The sequence below is a fragment of the Crocodylus siamensis genome, chromosome 5, assembly GCF_052110815.1.
Source record: "Crocodylus siamensis isolate JL-2025a chromosome 5, ASM5211081v1, whole genome shotgun sequence".
NCBI lineage: Eukaryota > Metazoa > Chordata > Crocodylia > Crocodylidae > Crocodylus > Crocodylus siamensis.
This window is the reverse complement of record NC_143399.1, coordinates 64,837,150-64,858,984: the sequence shown is the minus strand read 5'-3', so window position 1 is coordinate 64,858,984 and position 21,835 is coordinate 64,837,150. Positions and strand designations below refer to the sequence as shown.

At 37.7% G+C, this 21,835-nt stretch overlaps 1 protein-coding gene across 5 annotated transcripts in view; it reads right to left on the bottom strand.

Moving 5' to 3' along the window:
* The window catches only part of NEK7 (NIMA related kinase 7), a 119,449-nt gene that overhangs the window by 5,041 nt on the left and 92,573 nt on the right, over positions 1 to 21,835 (bottom strand). For 4 of the 5 annotated variants that reach the window (XM_090048623.1, XM_090048621.1, XM_090048622.1 and 1 more), the window contains exons 7-10: positions 20,506 to 20,613; positions 12,064 to 12,105; positions 10,081 to 10,175; positions 5,045 to 5,158 (exon numbers count right to left, since the gene is read on the bottom strand). In XM_090048623.1, the coding sequence (XP_089904749.1) occupies positions 5,045 to 5,158; positions 10,081 to 10,175; positions 12,064 to 12,105; positions 20,506 to 20,613 (359 nt within the window). The remainder of the gene's footprint in view (positions 1 to 5,044; positions 5,159 to 10,080; positions 10,176 to 12,063; positions 12,106 to 20,505; positions 20,614 to 21,835) is intronic. The other variant, XM_090048625.1, reaches the window with a different exon arrangement.

Sequence of the window (21,835 nt, the reverse complement as noted above, 5' to 3'; positions counted from 1 at the left end):
AGAAAAACTGTAGTTGTTCAAAGCGAAGAGACTCTTGCTGCTTCCTTTCTTCATCTAGACAGGAAAGTCAGCAGAGAATATACTACCAACCTAAATCTGCTCGCCCTTTTTTGGCTTAAATATTTCTAGTGATTGTACAAAATCTCTTTAAAACCTCTGTACTTTTGAGAAATTACAAAGCACCCAAATCACGATACATAAAAGGGATGTGGATAAATGCAATGGCTAAGATCTTAAAATAGTTATCTTGGAGAGGGACAGAAATTACACAAACTGGTATAAGTGGTAGACTCAAATGGTAAGAGACAAACAATCTGAATATTACCTATTTTTCTTATTTTAGTATAGTAGCCAGAGACCACTTTAATACTAACCACTCAAATACCACAATAATGGGCACATTTCTCTCTTTCATGTGACCATTTTCATGTAAATGACGAACAGCAGAATTGCTATATTGGGGCAGTCCAAAATCTAGCCTAATATCCTGTTTCTAAGGGTAGGGACAGAAATTACACACAAACTGGCATAAGTTATTGGGAACCAGTTGAAATCTGTAACACAACAGTTCAGTGTACATAAACCGCTTTCAAAATGTCTGAAACTGGTTTAAGATAAACCTGGATGGATATAGTATCAGACTTGGACTTCAGTCCCAGATCACTTCACAGTCCCCCAGCAACCCAGGATTCCTTGTACCTCTCCTGCAAGCCCCACCTTGCAGGGTGGCTGGACTACCCTTGGCCTACGCTGTCTGCTCCAGCTGATCAGGGAGGCATTTTCTATCACCCCCTGGCTTCTGTCTCGGGCCACTCTAGGCATGTAGCTGCATTTCTGGAATCAAAAGTGAATGTTTGCTCACTTGTTTATAGGTTTGTAACAGGGGTCTTCCTCAGGGCCAGTCTACAAATGGCCCACCCACCTGTTTGTTGGCAAACTGCCCGCCTTCTCGTATGCCATGCCTTGATGATATACAATTATGGTATTAATTAGGCGGAAGGCTGCCTATTTTTTTGCCCTAATGCCAGGGGGCATTATCTGCACCTCCATTCCTCCCCTACACTGCAGTTCAAGCCTCACAGATGGTATCCACTGTTCTTAACATCACTGGCCCCACACTGGGCCCCAGATCCTCCATTCTAGATCCCCAACTAGATCCCTCCAATCAGGCAGCCTAATCTGCCCTCATTCTGGGCTGCCTAGCTCCCTGAACTATTTCCTTTCTTGGCTGTGGCCCCCTTGGGACCTTTAGCCACAGGACCTGGCCTCACTTCCAAGGCCAGTCAAAAACCCCAGGCCCTTAGCTCAGGCATCCCTCATGGTGGGCCCCTGGCCCTTTTGACCCTTCTGGTCCTGGCCCCAGCATCAACCAGTTGAGGGATTTCAAGTCAGGTCTCAGAGCCTCTAGCCCCCTCTCTAACTTGGGTCCACCTTCTTGACCCTTCTATGGGGTAACCCACCCGGTTGTGGGAGTTGGAGTTAAGGCACCCCAACCTGCCTTTCACTGGGGTGGTAACTGGCTTGGCATTTCCTGGAGGCTTGTGTGCCACTGGAAGCCACACCAGGCCACCCACTCCCGGCAGGGTGTAGTTTTAGGTCATGCCCAGGACCAGGGGCCTCCCAACCACCCCCTACAGCTCCTGTCCTTACCTCCAGGTATTGTATGCAGCCAGGCGATGTTTCTGCCTAGCATGCCAGCAGCAAACTGCTGTGTTTATATAGGCAGCCAGAAACCTAAAACAGCCGCTGCCATCAAGTACCTGCTGGCTGCTTGGCTCAGCCCTTAAAGTGGCAGGCACCAACAGTGCCCTGCTACAAGGTTGAATCTATGCAGTTTAGACTAACTTGTGAAGAGTGAATCAATAATGATCAATTGAGCTTTGGGCTTTCTGGCTGTCTGTACTCAGCCCTTGAGTCTATTAACTGTGATGATCTACCTAGATATTCCTTAATGGAACCTAATTTTTACCAAGCACCTGCTCCATGAAAATCTGGGCTTCTGAATCAAATGCTGGGGCAATATGTTATAACTTTACTAGAAATTTACTGGTCAGCACACTAGGAGTTTGGGACAGACAGCAGTGGACCTCATGCTATAGGTTTTGGGGTAAATTTCCATCACATTTTTTCATGTCAAATACAATATACTATGATAGAAAGTTAGACCTGCAACAAGTTAATTCAGTTACCAGATAACAAAACTTTACATGCCAGTTGTACCTCAGAACTAATTAAAATTAGCATTCAGGAAGTTTTTCTAAACAGATCTCCATTATGTAAGTAAAGTCTGAAAAGATGCATGAATCAATGTATAGCGAGTTTTTTCTTTCATCAAATTAATTCTCAGAGAATATCAGCATTCAGGTAGGTTTCAGTGGGTACGTCTGCACATGATGCTGACTAAGCAGTAGCCAAACATTACCACGCAGTAGCGCATCACAGCACTAACAGTGCTAATATCTACTGTGTGTTAGTATTAGGCTACTGCGCACTAGCGTGACTTAAAAGATGTTCTCCAGCACTACTGCATGGTAACTCCTGTTACTGTGCATTTATTTAGTACTTGCTTACACAAGTACTAAATAAATGTGTGGTAATCACTATGCAGTAGCATCTTATGTAAACATACCAAGTGATACCTGAACTTTACTGCTGAGTTGGGTGTACTTCCAACCTGGACAAAGTTTGATATCTAAATGTTCTAGTTTCCAAGAAATGTTTACAATACTATAGTGCTCTGACACATAATGCGTCTCTGCATTAGCACTTCCAAAACTGCACAATATTTTCATTCAACTTAAAAAAATATATTTTGGGGAACACAGTTATTTATTAACACCTATTTTTCAAATTATTTTATAACAGATATGAATCTTTATGTTAGGACAGATCAAAGTAACACAACTGCATTGTCTATTAATACTTGATAGCTAACTTTTTTGCTAATTAATTATTTCCATGTTATAACAGATATTGGAGTTCTAGCTCTCTTACTGTATCACAAAACAAGTAGTCCGAAATAAATATATATATAAAAAAAGATTTAACTGAAGTGTATGAGCATACTCTGTTTAGAAATGAAGAAAATATAACATGTTTTGTTTTGTATCTGCTTTCAAAACAAGAAACTATACAGAGGTAAGTAAAAGTGAAATCTATTTCCCCTTCCCAACTCTAAGACCTTCTATCTGGGCCAGACTTTGATATTTGCCCCTTGGCTGAGAATCCGCATATCCAACTTCACACTTAGCTGCAGTGAAGTAGCCCTGCAGGCAGGCCGACTTCAACGAACCACTAGTGGTATCATCATTAAAATCCTGCTGAAGGTCACCATGGTAACCGCCTGCTGAGGCTTCGCTGCTACACTCGGCATCTCCTAATCAGCTACCATGTGAAATGCAAATTCAGACAGTCTGAAAATTAGTCAAGAAGAATAGAGGATGAGGATGCAGATATGTGAAATATTCATGCGCTTCATGGAAAAAGGAAGACAGCATGAATGACACAACAAAGAACGGCCCCTGACATTCTTGCTATCATTTTGCATTATTGTTCACACCCTACTGTATTTCTAGGCCTGCAGTTCTGAAGTTGGTTATATGAACTGCCATATTTGTATTCTATAAAAAATAATAATTAAAAGTGGCCATTGTAAAACAATTAATTGGAAAGCCACAGAAAGAAATACGCTGCACAAACTAGATCAACCATCATTAAACCCTTCAGAAAAGTCATTTACTTGGCCTTTTTAAGTTTGGTTTTTATTTCAGAGAGGAAAAAAATGTTACCATAAATGTGACAAAACAAAAAACTGGACAGCAATCTTTTATTAATAGCCCCACCACTGTCTTTGAAAACAACAGATTCAGGATTCAGATTACAACTTCCATTCCATAAACAAAGTTGCACAAAGCTTTATGTTTATTAAAATATTTCAGATATAATGTTTATATGAATTTCCAACACAATGTTTAATTCATGGAACTGAATTAAATTAGAATTGGTTGCTAATCTGTCTCCCTGGGTTTGCCGCTTGTATCGCTTTGCCCCCTTCCTTTCAAAGTGGGAAAGTATTTCAAAACTAGCACTTCAGTACATTAACACGCAAGCATTTATATTTTTCTCATCCTATTATGTTGGTCCTGGAAAAAATGTTTGCAACTATTTTACTCTCTTTTCCCCCCCATCTAATTTATTCCCATCCCCACGCCCCACGTCTCCCCAACCTCCCCACCCGCCAAAACATTGATGCATTAATGACAGTAAAAAACTATTAGCATGGAATCAAGCAGATACTTTGGGGGCATATGCATCTCAAATTAGCTCTGAGTATTGCCCTATAATCCTAATCTGCAAATCTTCTGTGACTACAGCTGTGGGCCATTAATATTTGGAATGTGTCAAATGTGACATACTGATATTTTTATAATGTAGATACAAGCGAAGTCAAAACAACTCTGAGAGCTAGAGTGCTGGATTTTAATCTCATATAGATGACTATGGAAGAAGGGATACTGCATCAATTTATTGTAATGCATAACCTCATATAGTTGAGCTTTTAGAAATATACATAATATAGATATACAGTTCAATACCACTACAACATGCAGCAGAACTCACTGTGCTGTTTGGAAAAGCACCTCTATTTGATCATACTTGTTAGAAAGCTTTTAAAATATATATATGGTGAACATATATATAATCTGCTGCGTGTTGTAGTGGGGTTCATGTGTATACATATACACCCCCCATTATAACAAACAAACACACACACACACACACACACACACAGTGCAATAGAGAACTATGGTCCCTTGCTTAACAATTCAAACAAATTAGAAAATACTGGATGTTCCAGCCATTAAATCCAATGATTTAAAAGTGACCAGAAATGGCATACTAGACTAACATTTAGGCAAGCTGAACAAAATTCACAGGACCAGCTCCTCAGATGACATAACTCAGTACAGATCTACCAACTTACTGAACCTATAGAATGACTGTATAAAATACGAATTTGTTCACAGAAAGGAAAATTACTTACTTCCTCTGAATAGTGATCTGAAGGGAGAGGTGGATAGTCACACTGTTCTATTTTCTTGCACAAGGAGTACAAGTTCATTTTGTCACCATAAAAGGGACTCTGCAGGGCAGCCATCTGTTTAAAAAATATTAAGATGTCCATTCATGTTTTTTTGAAAACATTTCTTTAGAAAAATCTATTTTAGCATTACATTTGAAGCATTTTTATAGCTACAATAACCTATATTTGTAGTGTAAAACTTCACATAAATCAGTTCACTTATTTAAATGTCCTGGTCCTGATCACAGTACCGATACTGTAATAATTGGTATATATAGTTTTACTTGTTTTTTCTTACTAGGTTATTAGCCCATTAGACTAACAAGCAAAAGCTTTTGCTCTTTATGTTAAGCATTCTTGTCCCACAGCAAAATAGATTAAATAAAATATTTTCCCTAAAAGACCTGTTGAAAACAACTGCACATCTTATTTATTTGAATATAAATTTGATCTAATGCAATTATCTGTATTTAAGATGTTGGGATGCAGCATTAGCTTTCATACTTACATTTAAATACTGAATTATGGTTTAAAAAGTAACAGTTAAGAAAACCAGACAGAATACTATCATATTAGTTCAGTTAGTTTAGAAAAAATGTAGCCTCAGTTCCATATGGAATTCCATGATCTACTCCAAAAATCTGTCCAAACTATATTAAAAGTACAGTCTCTAATAGTAGCTCACAATTCCTTTAAAAAAAAACAAATTTCAGGTCTGTGAGCATCAGTACAATTTCCATGTAAAACTATAAGTATCTCTGTCTGAGAAAGACTGTTAAAGAAATGGGCAACTGAAAAATGACATTAGTGAACCCACCCACTTAAACCTATGGTGAAACAGAATATTTAAAGTGCAAACAAATTATTGTGGCTAGTGGGATTATACATTTTAAAAATCCATTTAAGATCTTTGCATGCAGTTTGAAACCTTCTTAATCTTTGAACCACAACAGTATGAATACTGCTCTGAGTACAATGCTGCCCCAAAGTCAGTCACCCTTTTCTACATGTGCTAATAAGTTTGATTTTGGAAGGACAATGTGTACATTCCCCAGACAGGCAGAGTATGTGTGAAACACGCTAGTCCATGCTGTGCTACTCAGTGAGCTTCAGCAGGGACAGGACAAGCTGAAAATGGCTCTCATCTGTCTTATAGTCTTCCAGATATAACTTTAACTCTTTCATGGTTTAAGCACTGTTGATATTATGATGGAAACATATGAAAGAAAAATTATCGAAAATGTATTTGATCAACATCTGCTTTAAAATGGATATAAAAATCCTTCAAATAGTTTGGTATATTATTTTAATACTAACTTGAAATAAAAATAACATATGTTAAAGATCCCACTACATATATAATAGTGCACTCCCGAAAATCATTCTAGAGCTATATTACATTGATAATGGTAATGTCTATATTCACATGACAGTAATTTCCTACTTTATTTTAAAAATAAAATGTTAAAGTGCAGAATAAAGAATAAAAATCAACTACAAAATCTACATGCCAGTGGAAAGTCTAAATAAATGCAACAGAACTCATTTTCTTACACTAGGTATTCATTAAAAAGTACTTTTGTTTGAATGCTGCAGAGTGTTAAAAAAAATTCTGAATGTCCCCTAAGGAGTTAAAACAGGAATACTATATTTTCATGCATCTCCTGCTTTGACAGATGAAAAATGTCAACTGTCCTGTTTTTATTTTCAAGCTTTTGCACTATTCATCTGGTTCATTAGTGCATCTCGCTGCTGCCCCTGACAGCTGCTCGCCCTCTCCTCCCAGCAGCTGAATTTTTCAGGCTAATTTGATCCTCCACACTGAGACGATCGCTAGAATGATTGACTTGCTCCCTGACCTCCAGGGTCTGACTTTCCTGATTAGTATTCTAGGGGTGTCTGAGGGACGAAAGCCCACTGTCTGTCTTCGGGGCTGGTGGCAGCTCTCTCTCTCTCTCTTTTTTTTTGAACTGTAAGCCACCAACCTACAACCCTGTAAGGATGCAATTGCTACGCTGAACAATAAAAGGGAATGTGTAAAACCTACTTTTCCATGTAAAGGTCCATGTAGCAAAAGCACAGCATCTTGATTTTAATTAGTAAAGTCTACTTTGTTGCATATCAATTAAAATTCCAGTGGCAGTATTTTTCAGTTTCAGGAATACATGAAAGTCCAAAACATATCTAAAAAAATCTTAGTAGCCATGCAATTTTGATATTTAGTAAAATGTAAACAGATTACAGAATAATAATAGAAGTATATATTAACTTTAGTTAATAGTTAAAATATTAAAAAATGAAGTTAAATTAATGCATAAAATTTAATGTCAATTACATCTTTCTTGAGAGGTCATGAATATGCTATCTTCCCCCTACCCCCAACTGAAAAAGGATCCAAAAATGTATCCCAATAGATTTTAGCCAAAAGGCTGAGAATTAAACATAAAATTAATAGAATAAGCACTTTAAAATGCAAATTATAAGCAAAACATGTTGCACAAAGAGGCAGAGGCAGTGAGATAGAGTTAACTTTAAAACCAATTTTATTTGAAAGGAAGTTTCAATTTCAGCATGCAACAACCTTAAACAATGGTTAAGCACCCCTAATAATAAAAGTAAACCTGAAGAGCTGAAGGAGTTTTTATCAACTCCTTCAGTCCTCATATTTATTTTATAGTATAGAACAGACTGAATGTTGTTAATTTGGGGAATTCTGCTTAGAGGGAAATGTAAAATTGCAATTATATTAAAAACATGAAAATGCTAATTATTAGCCCATAACTTGAGAGACTCTCCAGTCCCCCCCCACTACCAAATAAGGAACAAAATTATAATTAACACATTACAACCAGTTTAGCATGCTTAATATATCAAAAACATAATATAACTGCAAAAAAGCAGCATAACACGATACAAAACTAAGCTACATTTTGAAGATTTTTAGATGCATTTAAATATGTATTTTATAATAGCAGTGTAAGAAATCTAACAATTTTTCCATTCTCTCCATGTCTTATTTAAATACTAATTCAGTATTTAAAAACTTTTTAAGCTACTGAAAATAACCTAGTGCCATATGGAAACTCTAGTAATCACTGGAATATTCAAAAGGAGGCATTTCCTAGCTTATTAGAGACGAAGATACAGCTTCTCTTTCAGCAAGAACACAGCCTGGTATCTATTTTATGGAAATAATCTTCAAACAGGATTCACAATAATAACTTCGAAGTAGCCACCCTAAAAATATAAAAACCCCAAATGCATATACCGTATTATATACAGTGCATACAGTACCAACAGGCCTATTTAGGGACAATAATTTTTGTGAGCAATAAATCGTGTTGATTCCAAACTGGTAACTTTTTGTTCTGGACTATAAATTAATTTTAAAGCCCAATTAATGACAATTATTTATTCAATATTTTTATTGTTTATCTATAAGTTTTTTGAGAAGTTTCCAAAAGTTACCAGGAAAGCTAATGACATCAGAATATTCTCAAGGCCCTTATCCTGCAATGGGATTTCCTATTGTTTACACTTGTATTTGTGTAAACACTTTCATCTCTGTACTGAATATATACAATGAACAGTGATAGGGCATCCTGTTTCAGATGCATGTTTCAAATGCTATCACATGTGATATATTTACTCCTGTAAACAGTCCCAGTGACAGAACAATAACATTGTGTGCCGACTTGAAAACTATGGGGCAAGAATACAGCTTATTTGCACCGAGTTCTTCATAATAATGGCAATGAATTAACCAAAAACATAAAAGATATTTAATACAAAAAGAGTGAAGTAAGTTCCCTTGAAGTCATATACTGCATATAGCTACAACAGACTAAAAGTATTTCCTGCAATATCCTACCTTACAGGTGTTGATCCTTCCGGAAAACTTTAAGTGAGGCTGCTGAATCACTGAGGGAGGTAGTATATTACCTCAACCTGAATCTACACAGTGGATTTTGATGTAGGTTGGGCACCCTAATGTAGGAGAAAGCCTAAGAAGCAACTCTGCTTCCTGAAAGGACTCAGTTGAAATTCTTTTACTGTTAAAATTTTGACCAAGCAAACTGAACACCAGTCTGGGGATAAGTTTTGATTCTAAACATGGGGAGGCTTCTTTTGAGGCACAAGGCAAAGCGATGTAGTTGCTTTCAGTGATATACTAGGACATTTTTTTTCTTATTAAAAGTTTTTATTTGCAGATCTACAAAAAATACGCTGCAAAGACTGAGGATGTAGTTGCCTTGGGAGCCAATCTTGCAAGCCTCTCTCATTAGCTTAAATTGAAGCATGTTCTACGTTTTTACTTTGTCATCTCATTAAAAACATGTGTGTTTCCTAACTTGCATCTCCACTGTAGAATTAAAAAATTGACTAATTGCACCAGTTGTAAGCAAAGAAAACTGAAAGCAAGATAGTAATTTTAACCTGTGCAATAAAAATAAGCTATAAAATTAAACCAGTGAAACTTTTATGTATTGTAGTTTGATTTTTTATCACTGAAGCCAGATTTCAGAACATTTCAAATGAATGAAATGTACAAAAATAGCATTAACATTAATTAGCTACACACACAACTATCAGTTATATTACATATGCATTTAATATATACATTGTTTTCAGACTGAGTTTAACTAAAACCAGTTAAAATGTGTTGCGGAGATTAGCTTTTCATTACCCATTCAAGCCTATGATCCTTACAGAATTAAGCCTGAAGACCTGATATTCAACAAATTACTGTCAACCTCTTCAGAAAGTTCACTAAATGCAAGTCCTGAGCAGGTCATTTATAATGCATCTTGTATCTCAAAATTAGTGCAAGAGCTCACATTGTTGAATATAAAAATAAGGTTATCTATACTTATGCATGACTTAAAACCAACTTCTCAATAAAAAGCAAAATATACAGATTATAGAAAAATACCTGATACATTTTATAAACTAAAAGCACATGAACTTATTAAGCTTACTGGATTTATCTATGTTACCTCATACAGCAGACAGCCTAGAGACCAGATGTCAGATTTGAAGTTGTATCCATTTTCATGTATTCTCTCAGGAGACATGTAATAAGGTGTACCCACTGCAATAAATGTAGAAGCATTTTTTGAATGAAAAAATAGTTATGCTGAAATGCCATGCAATTGTAAATGTTAAATGGTTTTAAAAATTCTGTACCTTTATATACATGAATACTAATGATACAATTGATTTTTTTTAAATTGAAAATGAAGATAATGTAACTGAAGTGATAAAGACCAACAAAAATGTAGCCATTTCAATGAAGACTTGAAAGACAATCTCTAATTTAAAAACTGTAAACAAACTGAAATCTGCTTATTTAAATAGCTTCCAAATTGCAAACTGTCACAAAATAGATACAAGAGCTCTCTAAACTTTTAATCTTCAATAAAGCATTTCTCCCCTTTTTAAACGCCTATAAATTAGAACTGGCTGAAATTACAGCATTCTAAAAACTTTTCTATTTTGAGATGAAAAACATTTTTTAAGAGGTCCACAAATATTTTTTTCCCTTTTTTCTAAAATAAAACCACACACACACTTATAAGACAACTGACACATTTTGCTATGGCAATCTGAAAACAAAATCAAGCCTCTGATATGAAGGGTCTTGGAGTTTGGTAGCCAGGACTTATAGGCTCCACAGCAAGAGTCTGAAAGCCCTGAAAGCCCCCAAATTACAGGGATGTTATGGGCATCTGCTGCAGAGCTGGAGTTTCTAGTTACCCCACCTTTATAGCAGATTTGGGGTAATCCATAAGGCAGATCTGACTTAAGTTACAGATCCTGGAGTTCCCAGTTCTGGAGCAGTCTTCTAGAAACCTTTAACAGCCACTCAGATTTCACTAAAAACAGCCAGAAGTTTATCTATCTATCTATATATATATTTCCATGAAACTCATCCATTTTGATGATACCACATTTTCTGATGACAACTCCTTTCTTTAAAAATATCTAATTAACTCTTTTTCAAAATGCAGTACTGCCTGAAGGGTAATGATCAAAAGAAAAGTTAAAGAAAAATATTCCTTATCCCTCTGCAAAATTGGTTGAGTAAATTAATATAGCCAAACTCAGCCAGCAAAAGAAACAAATGTCCACTCATTTTTATTTGAATTTTGCTGGAATGCTTACTAAAATATTCAAACTTGTATAAGTAAGTTGCACTTTCAATTAATCAAGCCCATTACTGTATATGTATCTGATAAATCAGTAGATAATATAAATTGGTATATCAAATAATAGTAACATTAGACTTAAAATTCAGACTATCCACTTGAACCTCTCGGGGAACACATATTACAAAATAATATTTAACTGGCTTCTGCATTTCTGAACTAGAATTTTGTTGAAACACAAATTATTAGTACAAATTTTGGAAATGGGATACAGCTATAAAATAGAACACTGCAAGTTTGAAGAAAAAGCATTTGAATAATCAAGGCTTACTGTATAGTTTAAAGGCAGAACATTTGCTTTTAAAGAGCACTCAAGTTTGGTCAATATTTTTATCAAATCATTTCCAAATGTGTGAACTTTTGTTGTTTTTTTTTTTTTATTGTGCTTAGCCTGACGATACATGTATTTTGTAAGGGTCATCAAAGTAAATCATAGGTTTTTTTCCAGAAACAGAGGAAAACATTTCTAGGATTTCTAAAGGTATAAATTCTAATTCTCAAATTAGAGATATGTCAGTACTATCTTGCCACAGTCAGGCCATGGCTGCTGTAATTCATGGGTTTGACAAGGATGGAAATACAACTCTGAGAACAACACCAATAACCACAAAATAGATCAGAACCGACAGAGAACAAACACAACCTTTTTCCAGATACACAGAGACACAGGCCATATGTCGTCTCTCACTGAGGATCTGGCCCTGTAAGTATTTAAAAAGGAACTTTAAGTTTCAAGAACAGGTGGGTGCTGGCTCATGCTCCACAAAATACCTTTTAGCATTGGCCTGAATATGGGATCATCACAGCTGTCAACTGCAAAAAAGATCAAGAGTTTAAAATGGGTAGGGAGGTGAAAAACAGCATCTCAAAATGATGGAGTAGTGTGAAAACCACTGAACCTCTTGGGATGGTTCATATTTACTCACAGCAGAGCATGGTCAAGAAGGGATTGACTTTTTCCTATGAAGGTAAGGGCTATGGTGTGAGTTTTATAGACACAAATATCAATAAAACGGTCAGAAAAAGAAGCAATACTGATTTATTGAAATGTTTAGCCTGTTATTCCAACCTAGATTCTCAATAGTAATATTTTTAAAGCATGTGCGTTTAATGATGGTATTTTGACAACCTAAGTACTGTATTTGACAGTGTCTCTTATTTCAAGGTACCACATAAAGTTTTCAAATAATAATTAAAAAACCCCAGCTGTCAGAAAATGAAAACTGGAAATGGCAATTAAACAACAGTTTGGCTTGATATACTGTAGCACCTTTCATACTTTTATCATCCTTCTTGTACAACTTTTAAAACATAGCTGAGCTCACAGTTTCCAAGGGAAACACCACTTCCCAGATTTTCAATCATATTTTACCACTACTAAAAATACTATGATTTAGTATGTTTATATACTTTCCTTCGGCACAATTAATTCAACGTGGAAAAAAAAAACAAGTTTAAAAAGTAATCTGGTTCTTAACAGGTTACAGATATGCAGTTTTTGTTGCTCTAAGATATAAAGCAAGTAACTGGCAGTGAGTAATGTGCCAGATAGAGGCTTCACAGAATCCGCAGGAGGGCAGCTGAAAACACTCAGGTTTGAAGGTTCATAGTTTACCAAAAGCAAAGGTAATTTTAACCAGTAGCTCTGGGAAACCCACTGATACTTTAGGGGTTTGATATGAGTGTGAAAGATTGATGATAAGGAAAAAGAAGTACAAATGCTGGCATTTTACAGAGTTTAGCCTAGTATAACACCTTAGCTGCAATATAAACTGAAGCCTCCGATGACCAGCAAGTAAAACAAAGCAGAGACATTACAGCACAAACTCTTCCTCACTGAATTCATATAAGATACCTAACAATGTAGACAATATTGTTAGAATACATTAAGACCAGTTTGGTTCATGATGTGAACCAAAAACAATTTTTTTGATCATTTGTAAGGCATTGCAATTAGAATGTTAGAGATTTTTTTGGTTTTGCAATTCACTGCTAATAACAATAATAGATTTAACTACAATAAGCTCTCTTCCTCGATCTTTTAAATATAAGAACAAAAGAGGTCTTCAACATGAGTACTGATATTGAAAAAGACTGATTTTTTTAACCTTGCAAACTTTGTTGAAGCAGTGGACGTGATATAGCTTAACCTTACACTAGGTATCTGACACAGCTTCCCAAGACATTCTCATACAAAAGCTAAGGAAATGCAGTCTAGTTGAGACCCCTATAAAATGAGTGCATACATCATTAAATAATCATGCTGAAAGAGTACTCATCAACAGAGATCTGGATTTTCCGTTTGTCACAGAAAAACAGAGTAAACCATGGATTTTACCTTTTACCAGAAGCAAACGTGAATTTCTTGTTTTACAAGAGAAACCCATGGATCTTGCCATTTTGCAATGGGCTCTTTGCAGGCTGGTAGAGAGCAGGAGAAAGGCAAAGAGACAGGGGGTGCCATGTGCATGGACATGCATGTGGCTCCAGGCAGGCTGCAAAGCAGCTCCAGCAGGTAAACGGGGGAGAGACCTGGTTAGGGCTGAGGCTGCTGTTCAGCTGGGTGGGACTTAGGGCCACAATGCATGGCTGCAGGACCCCAGCAAGGAGTAGGACAGCTGTAGGTGGTTCATCCAGGGCAAGGGGAGGGTCAGCTCTCCGCTGCCATATGCACTCCCGGGGAGCAGGGGGAACCCACACCCCCCAGATCTGTACCGAGGACAGGTGCAGGCTGCGGGCTTCGGCTCCCACCCTGCTTCCCTCCCCTGGGGCCTCCAAAGCCTGGTGGGAACCACCTGGTGTGGCTGCACCTGATGTGGCTGGGGACAGCAGGGCCACGCAGGGATCTCCTTGCCGCTGCTTTACCCCACCACACTGCCCTGGCAACGTGCCTCCAGTGCCTGCTGCTGCTTTGAGGGGTGCAGCCCTGTGCCACTGCGCTCACTGCAGACCCATGCACAAGACATGCATCGTCGGGGCAGTGGGGCAGGGGCAAACATCAGGAAAGAGATCCCCATGCGGCCCCAATGCCCCATGCCAGGTCATGCCCACCAGTCTCCGGAGGCTGTGGAGGGAAAAAGCAGCATGGAAGCTCAAGCCCACAGCCTACGCCTGCCCCAGGTACAGATCTGGGGGGCGCAGGTCCCCCCTTCCTCTTGGGTGTGCACACAGTGGCAGGAGCCGTCCCACCCAAGCCCACTGCAGTGGGGAGTGAAGGCAGGGAACTGTGGACCCAGGTTCATAGCCCTGGCAACTGGGGGTCCCCTCTGGCAGGGCTGGGGGAGCAGGGGCTGTAAGGGGGGGGGTGAGGGGCATCACCAAGACTGTTTGGGCTATGGGTGGGAAGAAAGGGGCACCATCAGGGCCAGGGGAGCTGTGGGCGGGGGGAGTGGAGGCTTCAATTTTAATCACAGATTTTGGGGGTTTTAGCAGAGAATTTGTGTGGTTTTTTTTAATCAGGCAAAACCAGGATCCCTGGTCATCAATGGCTCAGTGTCAAAATAGAAGCCATTTTCCAGGAGTCTATTCTGGATCTGCTACTATTCAATAACATCATTAATTAGCTGGAGGACAGAACTCAGTGTATGCTTACATAATTTAAGGAATATAGCAAGTTGGAAGGGGCTTCAGACATTTTATAGGACATGTTAGTATTCAGGACAACTTTGATAAATTGGAAAAGTGGTCTGATTAAATCAGATTAAATTCAGTATGGCCAAGTACAAAAGACTACACCTTGGAAGGATCAATCAAATGTACAGATATAAAATACTGAATGACTGGCAGGGGTACTTCAGAAAAGGATCTGGGCTTTATAACAGATAGCAAGCCGAATGTGAGTCAGTGCGATATTGTTACAGAAACGCCAAAAGCCTGCTGGGATGTATTAATAGGAATATTGTGTGCAAGTCACAGCAAGTAATTCTTCCACTTCATTCAGCAATGTTGATGCTTCACGTCCTTTATTGTGCCCAGTTTTGGGCCCCTTACTTGAGGAAAGATGTAGATAAACTGGAAAGTGTCCGGAGAAAAGCAAAAAAGAGACAAATTATCTTAAAAACATTATACCTGAGGACAGGCTAAAAGAACTGCCATTATTTGGACTGGAGAAGAGAGTGAGTATGTGAAAAGTGTTGAAACAGTAGAAGGGCTGTTATACAGAGGATGGGAATCGATTGCTTTTGGAGACCAAAGGAAACAAGATAAGAAGTACAGGGTTTAGACTGCAATGAGGAAGATATAGATTGGATCAAGGTAATTAAGTTTCGGAACAGTTTACATAGAGAGGTGTGGGAGTCTGTAAATAGCAGTTAGATGAACATTTCCCTGGATGGTTTAAATAGAGATGATCCTGTGATGGTGCAGGGGGTGGGACTCCATGACCTCTGAAGATGCCTTTTAGCCCTATTTTTCTATGATTCAGCATTTATAAAGGCTGTTGCTGATTTACAGAGAACAGATCAAGTCAAATTAATTAGTAACATTTTTATGAGATACATATTTGGTTGCTAAAGGCAACAGAGTTAACATGTTGAAATTCTATGATCCTTTTATAATCAGGAGAACATAAAGTAGGATGTCTGTCACATTTGGCACCAATATAACAGGTGGAATACTCTGTCCATTAATAGTGTCCATAATTCAAAGAACAGGAAAGATCAGAGAGGCTCCAGAGAAGAACCGTGAGTGTGATTAGAATATCACATAGTAAAAGAGTCAAGAGCTGAGTCTACATCATGTATAAAAAAAATTACATGATCATTTATTTACACAGAAAACAAAAATTTGGTAACTGAAGGTTCTAATCAACTACTGGAACAACAAACACTGTGGTACCATTGGCATCTTTTAAATCAAGACCGGATAGTTTCTAAGATAAACTCTTGTTCAACTACAGTTGGTTTTATTAAGGAGTCAGACTAGATCACAGAGGTCCAGAGAATAAATCTATTATATTGGTTTGTGCATGCTATGGGTAAGAACACACCAATTTCTTTTTGGAAATTTGTTAATATCTATAATTTACATATTAAAGAACTGTACCTCTGATTTTTGTATTTTATGAACAGCCTCCAAACTGCTCCTCTAATGAAGGAGATGAATAAAGCCATAAATTACTGGCCTCAACTATAAATTGAGGTGGCTATCTGTGAGAAATTATAGGCTAGTTGGTGGATCATATACACACTGATCTGCTCCTGCCCACAAGAAAGAGAAAAGACTCTCCACAGGTCCTGAGATCCATATGCACAGAGAGCATTTGGATCATCTTTTCTGTAGTCTACTCTGACTCTGCATAACCCACTTTAATGGAAGTATATTGGAGTTCCAGACAGTAAAGTTTTCATGGTCAGTTATTATGGTCTCAATGCAGAGGGTACTGCACTTTCAGTAGATCAAGGGATTTACAAGAAATGGAGACCATGCAGACCTTCCTCTCTGCCCCCAAGAGGGCACTCTAGCCATGCAAGTGACAACTGTCTGCTATATGCAAAGAGCAAAGCAGCCACCAAAACATGTCATGGAAGAATTGAAGGGTTACATTACTTCTACACTGAATTCTTCTCTTTATAGCTAAGCTTTATGAGCTGCCACCAAAGCCATTAATAGATTCTGCTTTTAAGATGTGCAGCACTCTCTAGCTGGAATTCAGAACGGAAAACAGAATGACAGCATATTGAAATGAACAGTAACTACTCATTTTAAAACACACGGTGACTCCAATATTACAGCTGTGTATTGGGAAGGAGGGAATTAAATGTCAATACATCCATCAAAGGCCATAAAGAGAAATTAAGAAAGTGTGTCTTTGTTCTCAAGCATCTCTCTAGTCAGTGTAGATGCAGAAGAAGTTATATCTAATTCTGACAGAAATGCATGCAGAGTTAAAAGAATATTAACTACCCCTAGCTAAGCCTCTATAACTATTGCAACTTGTTTTAAGAGCTGTTTTGAAGTTCGAATATTTTGGCAAATGTAATTTATTTATTGGACTTCCTTCATAATCGACAGATATAAAATCGATAAGTATTGGAAATTTCTTCATCTCTCTGAAAATCTGTTTTTGCTTTGTTATTCACATATTTAAAAAGTAGGTGAAAGATTAGCATATGGACAAAGCTCGTAATTCCTGTAGTTGTAATATCTTTAGGGGTACAAGGACTGTGGGAAGCAGTAGAGAGGAAAAAAAGGACTGATTTCAAGGAAAGTCTGAGGAAACCATATCAGAGGTACCATGAGAAATCTTTTGTTGCTAAATATCAGTTGTATCAAGAATGTCATAAAAGTGATATGATAAATTAGTGCACTAACTAACACTGGTGCTAAGTAGTAAGTAAAATGTTTCCAATGTAGACTTACTTTAAATTAAAAAGTTCAAGATAATTTCCTGGGGTTGAATCTTCCCCAATGCTACCAACAAAACCCAGCTTTAAAATAAAATTGAGTTTTAAAGAAGGTATCCGTTTTCTTCTTCCCTGCTGATTTCTGTTTGTAAGAGAGGCCTTTAAAAGGATCCTTTTGAACCCTAGCTCAGTCTCGAAGCCCTGTATAACTGATGTCCTACGGTGAACCTAAAAATATAGTACTGAAGCAATTGTTTTTCTTACCTATGTTTTTGATTTATAACTCAAAGGAACAGACCAACTCTCCCCGACTTGTGTTCCTCCTCTCTGGCATGGTAGATTAGAAATTTACTGGTTTCTGCAAACACAGTAAAGTAATGTTTGTTGCCACTGCAGTTTGTTCACATTGTTGTTTTGTGTACCATACTTTTTACAGGAATTAGCAGACCCTAATCTATAATGAGCAACATGAAAGAAAACCATAATACTGCCTGAACGAGTCACTGATATACCATGCCAGCAAGTACTATAATATTCTTCAATGACACAGTGATCTACAAAATCTCAGGTAGAAACCTTCCAGATTAAATTTAAAAACTCCAGAAAAAGAAAACTAAGCAAAAAACATTCCCTCCATTCTCCTCATTTATTTTTTATATGAAATAACATAGATTCCCTCAGCTAATTTGTGGCATGCCTGCCAAAAAGACTGGCCCTCCTTGGTCTAGATACTTTATGTTGTCTAGAGATAAGTTCACCATCCATTTTGCAGGACGTCTTTGAGTTGGATTCATAAAAATTCTGCAGGATCTCGCACTTCTAACACATTTAAGATTTTGGATTCAAAATATGCACCTGTACAAAAGTTTTATAGTACCTAATTTATACCTAAAAAGGTTTACACCTAATTTAACACATAACCATTTAACTCTACTAGAAGTAGTAAGACCTTCCCCACAACTTTCTCTCTTTAAAGGCACTGATTACACCCTATTAAGAGCCATTCCTCTTCACATTATTTATATTCAGATACAACAGTATCTGTTGTGCAGCTGTGACTATTTTTTAGAGGTCCATTTAATCTCCCTAGATTCCAGATCTCCTCAAATGATATTCACAAGATAGGGATTCCCTGAGAATGCCTTCTGTATAGATAATTTAAACACTTACCATGTACTATCCAATTTCCATCACAAAAGGAATCATGTGTTTTCATTTTTATAATTTTTAGAATTCAAAAAATACTTTTCTTTTCATTCCTTTTTTAAAAAGGGAGAAAAAAAATGCCTGTATTTTATCGAGTTACATCCTAAGGACCTCATCTCATTCATCCTACTTTATGATACGTAAATTTGTCTTCAGATGGGAAGACTGCAAATACAGAATAGGATGATACAAATATTTTGTAAAGCACAATTAAAATAATTGTAATTTTGTGTTTACAGAACCCTGTAAGAGAGTAGAATTTCTGTGCTCAACATGTAGCTTTCCCAAACTAGCTTGCTACTACGTAACCAATTTTTCCCATATGACTTTGACTTCCCATATAATTTATCCAAATCCAAGCTAATTTGTTACAATTTTCCATATACGGAAACTAGTTATTGAAGGGTCATCTTAGATTCATTCCCCCACTGCTGCAGTGGGGAAAGCAGCAGCAGTGAAAAAGCAGCAGGGAAAGAAGGGGCAGGGGTGGAGGGCAGGCAGCCTGTACTCTGTCCCCATGCCGTTTGCCCCGCTTCTTGTGTCTGCATCCCCTGATGCCATCCTCCCTGCCACTTGCCTTCCCTGGCCAAAGGTCCCCACCTTCCCCCCAGGACCTGGCCCCTGCTCCCATTTACCTGATGTGGTGGCTCTGACTTCAGCTTTGGCCAGGGTCCAGAGTGAACAGTGGCTCCATACCTGATCAGGCAGAAGCTGCAGCAAGAATTCAAGCCCGAGCCCCAGGTTGGAGCCAAAGGTGCAGCCAAAGCAGCTCCTCTACTGCTGTCTGGTCTCTCCCGTTCTATTCCCCTGCCACCATACAATCTCCCTGCACTCCCCCACTCTGCATTGGGCAGTTTCCCCATGCTCCCCAATTTTCCTCACTGTGTGGTCTCCCTGCACTCTTCCTGGACACTGAGCAGTCTCCATGCACTCCCCACCTTCATGCGGTCTCCCCATGGTCCCTTCACCCACCCCTGCATGATCTTCCCACACACCTTACCCATCACAAGGTCTCTCCAACCTCCCTCCAACACCCCCACCCCACCCTATACAATCTTCCTGCATTCATCCCCCCCTCCCCCCGCCCCCAGTGTAATTTCCCAGCACTCTCCCTGCATCACAAAGTCTTCATCAGGTCAAGGCCAGAGTTGGGGACAGCACCACAGCAGCTACTTGCCCTGGACTGTACTTGAATTTAAGATGAGGTCCCCCCCCGCCCCCATGTTGAATGTTGCTTCAAATTTTGTTTTTATTCCGTCTGAACATAGGAAACAGCTAACTTCTACTTGTCTCCATGAAATGCATCAAATTTTCTATGATGGCAAAGTGTAAATTTATACATGATTACAACGTGTTCCAACAGTAGATTAAAAGTTATGTGCAGTCTCTACCATTGATGCAATTCAATATCCATTTTGTTATCTATCTGAAAAGCACTGTTTCAATAAGGATGATTTGATATATAAAGATGATTTGATATATTAAATGATCCAAGGGCAAAAGAACAAGAAACTTGAGTTTTAAATAGATCTGCATTGTAGTTTCCTAAGGTTTGCCCACAGTGGTTGCAAAGTGTTAACACAACTAAACAAAAATCAAGTATGCATACACAATGTTATTTTATTACTTGCTAAAATGAAGTATTTTTTCACTAAAATCTTACCTAAAGAATGTGCAGCTGTGGTTTTAGAACTGAAAAATCGTCCAAGACCAAGATCTCCAAGCTTTACTACCCCTGTTGCCGTAATGAAAACATTAGCTGGCTTTATATCTGAGAAGAAAAACATATTTTGCAGTAAGTTAGCAATAAAAATATGAATTGGCTGTAATACATGTAAAGAGCCATTTATTTTAGTGTGAACTTAGCCAAGTACGGCAATAGCTTCTAGAATACTTTGTAATTAGTTAATAAAGGTACATTTAGGAATTTTTTAAGCATTCAAATTAACTTTATTTTGAAATGGTACAAATATGACGCAATTTGAGGAAGAAAAATATTGAGCAAAGAAAAAGATAACAATAAAATAATCCTAAATATGAAACAACAGCATATGTATAGTCTGACAACAGCTCTATGACAGCTTCCTTAGTGGTATCAAACTACTGCTTTACGTTTTAAATATCACACTAAAAAAACCTTATAATTCATTTCCATTATTTTGCCTGATCAGATTGCACATGACGCCATGATATATATATAAAATAAACAAACAATTTTCTTGAATAACAGAAATGCACTTTTCAAAAAGTTTCATTCAGGAGAAAGACAATTTGAACTCTTTCAGTAGAATTAGGGTAATAAAACATGTAATAAAAAGGGATGTTGTATAACCCATGCAGTTATATTTTGCAAACAGCATTCAATCTAAACCCTAACTCTCTACTCTTTGCTGTACAATTTTGGGATAACACTTTTTAAAATGGTACCTAATACTAGCCTCCTAACAACCTAAAATTCCCCTTATCTTTATACATGTTGAATGCTCCCAGCACAGGCTGTTCAAAAGTTTTGAGCTTGAATTGATAACCCTAATTATCCTGCCCTGAGTTGTTTTTTTTTACCTGAAACTTTATGCACATTTAACTTTTTTCTGGAACACTGGAAAATGTTACCATTTAAAGGGTTAGTAACGGAGTTATTTAGACTTATCCTATTTTGTCATATAACGTGCCCCCAAATGAGAGAGACACCTTTTTCTTGGAAGGCAAAAACTAAGAAAGAAAAAAAAAAAGATTTCTTCAGTCATGGCTTACAGCTAGCTTTTTCATGGAGAGGCAGTGTTGCAAGATAACTGCCAGCTTCTTTCTGGGACAAGCAGAAGAGATGAAGTTCAGTCCTATTCCATCAAAAACTAGCTTATTTGATAATAACTATGAAAGGGTTAACACTGGACTCTGCCCCTCCTGCATGCTACCTGAAAGAGAAGCTGACAGGCATCTTACAGGAAATTAAAATCACATTCCCTGCTTAAGTTATCTGGAGGTTGATTTTG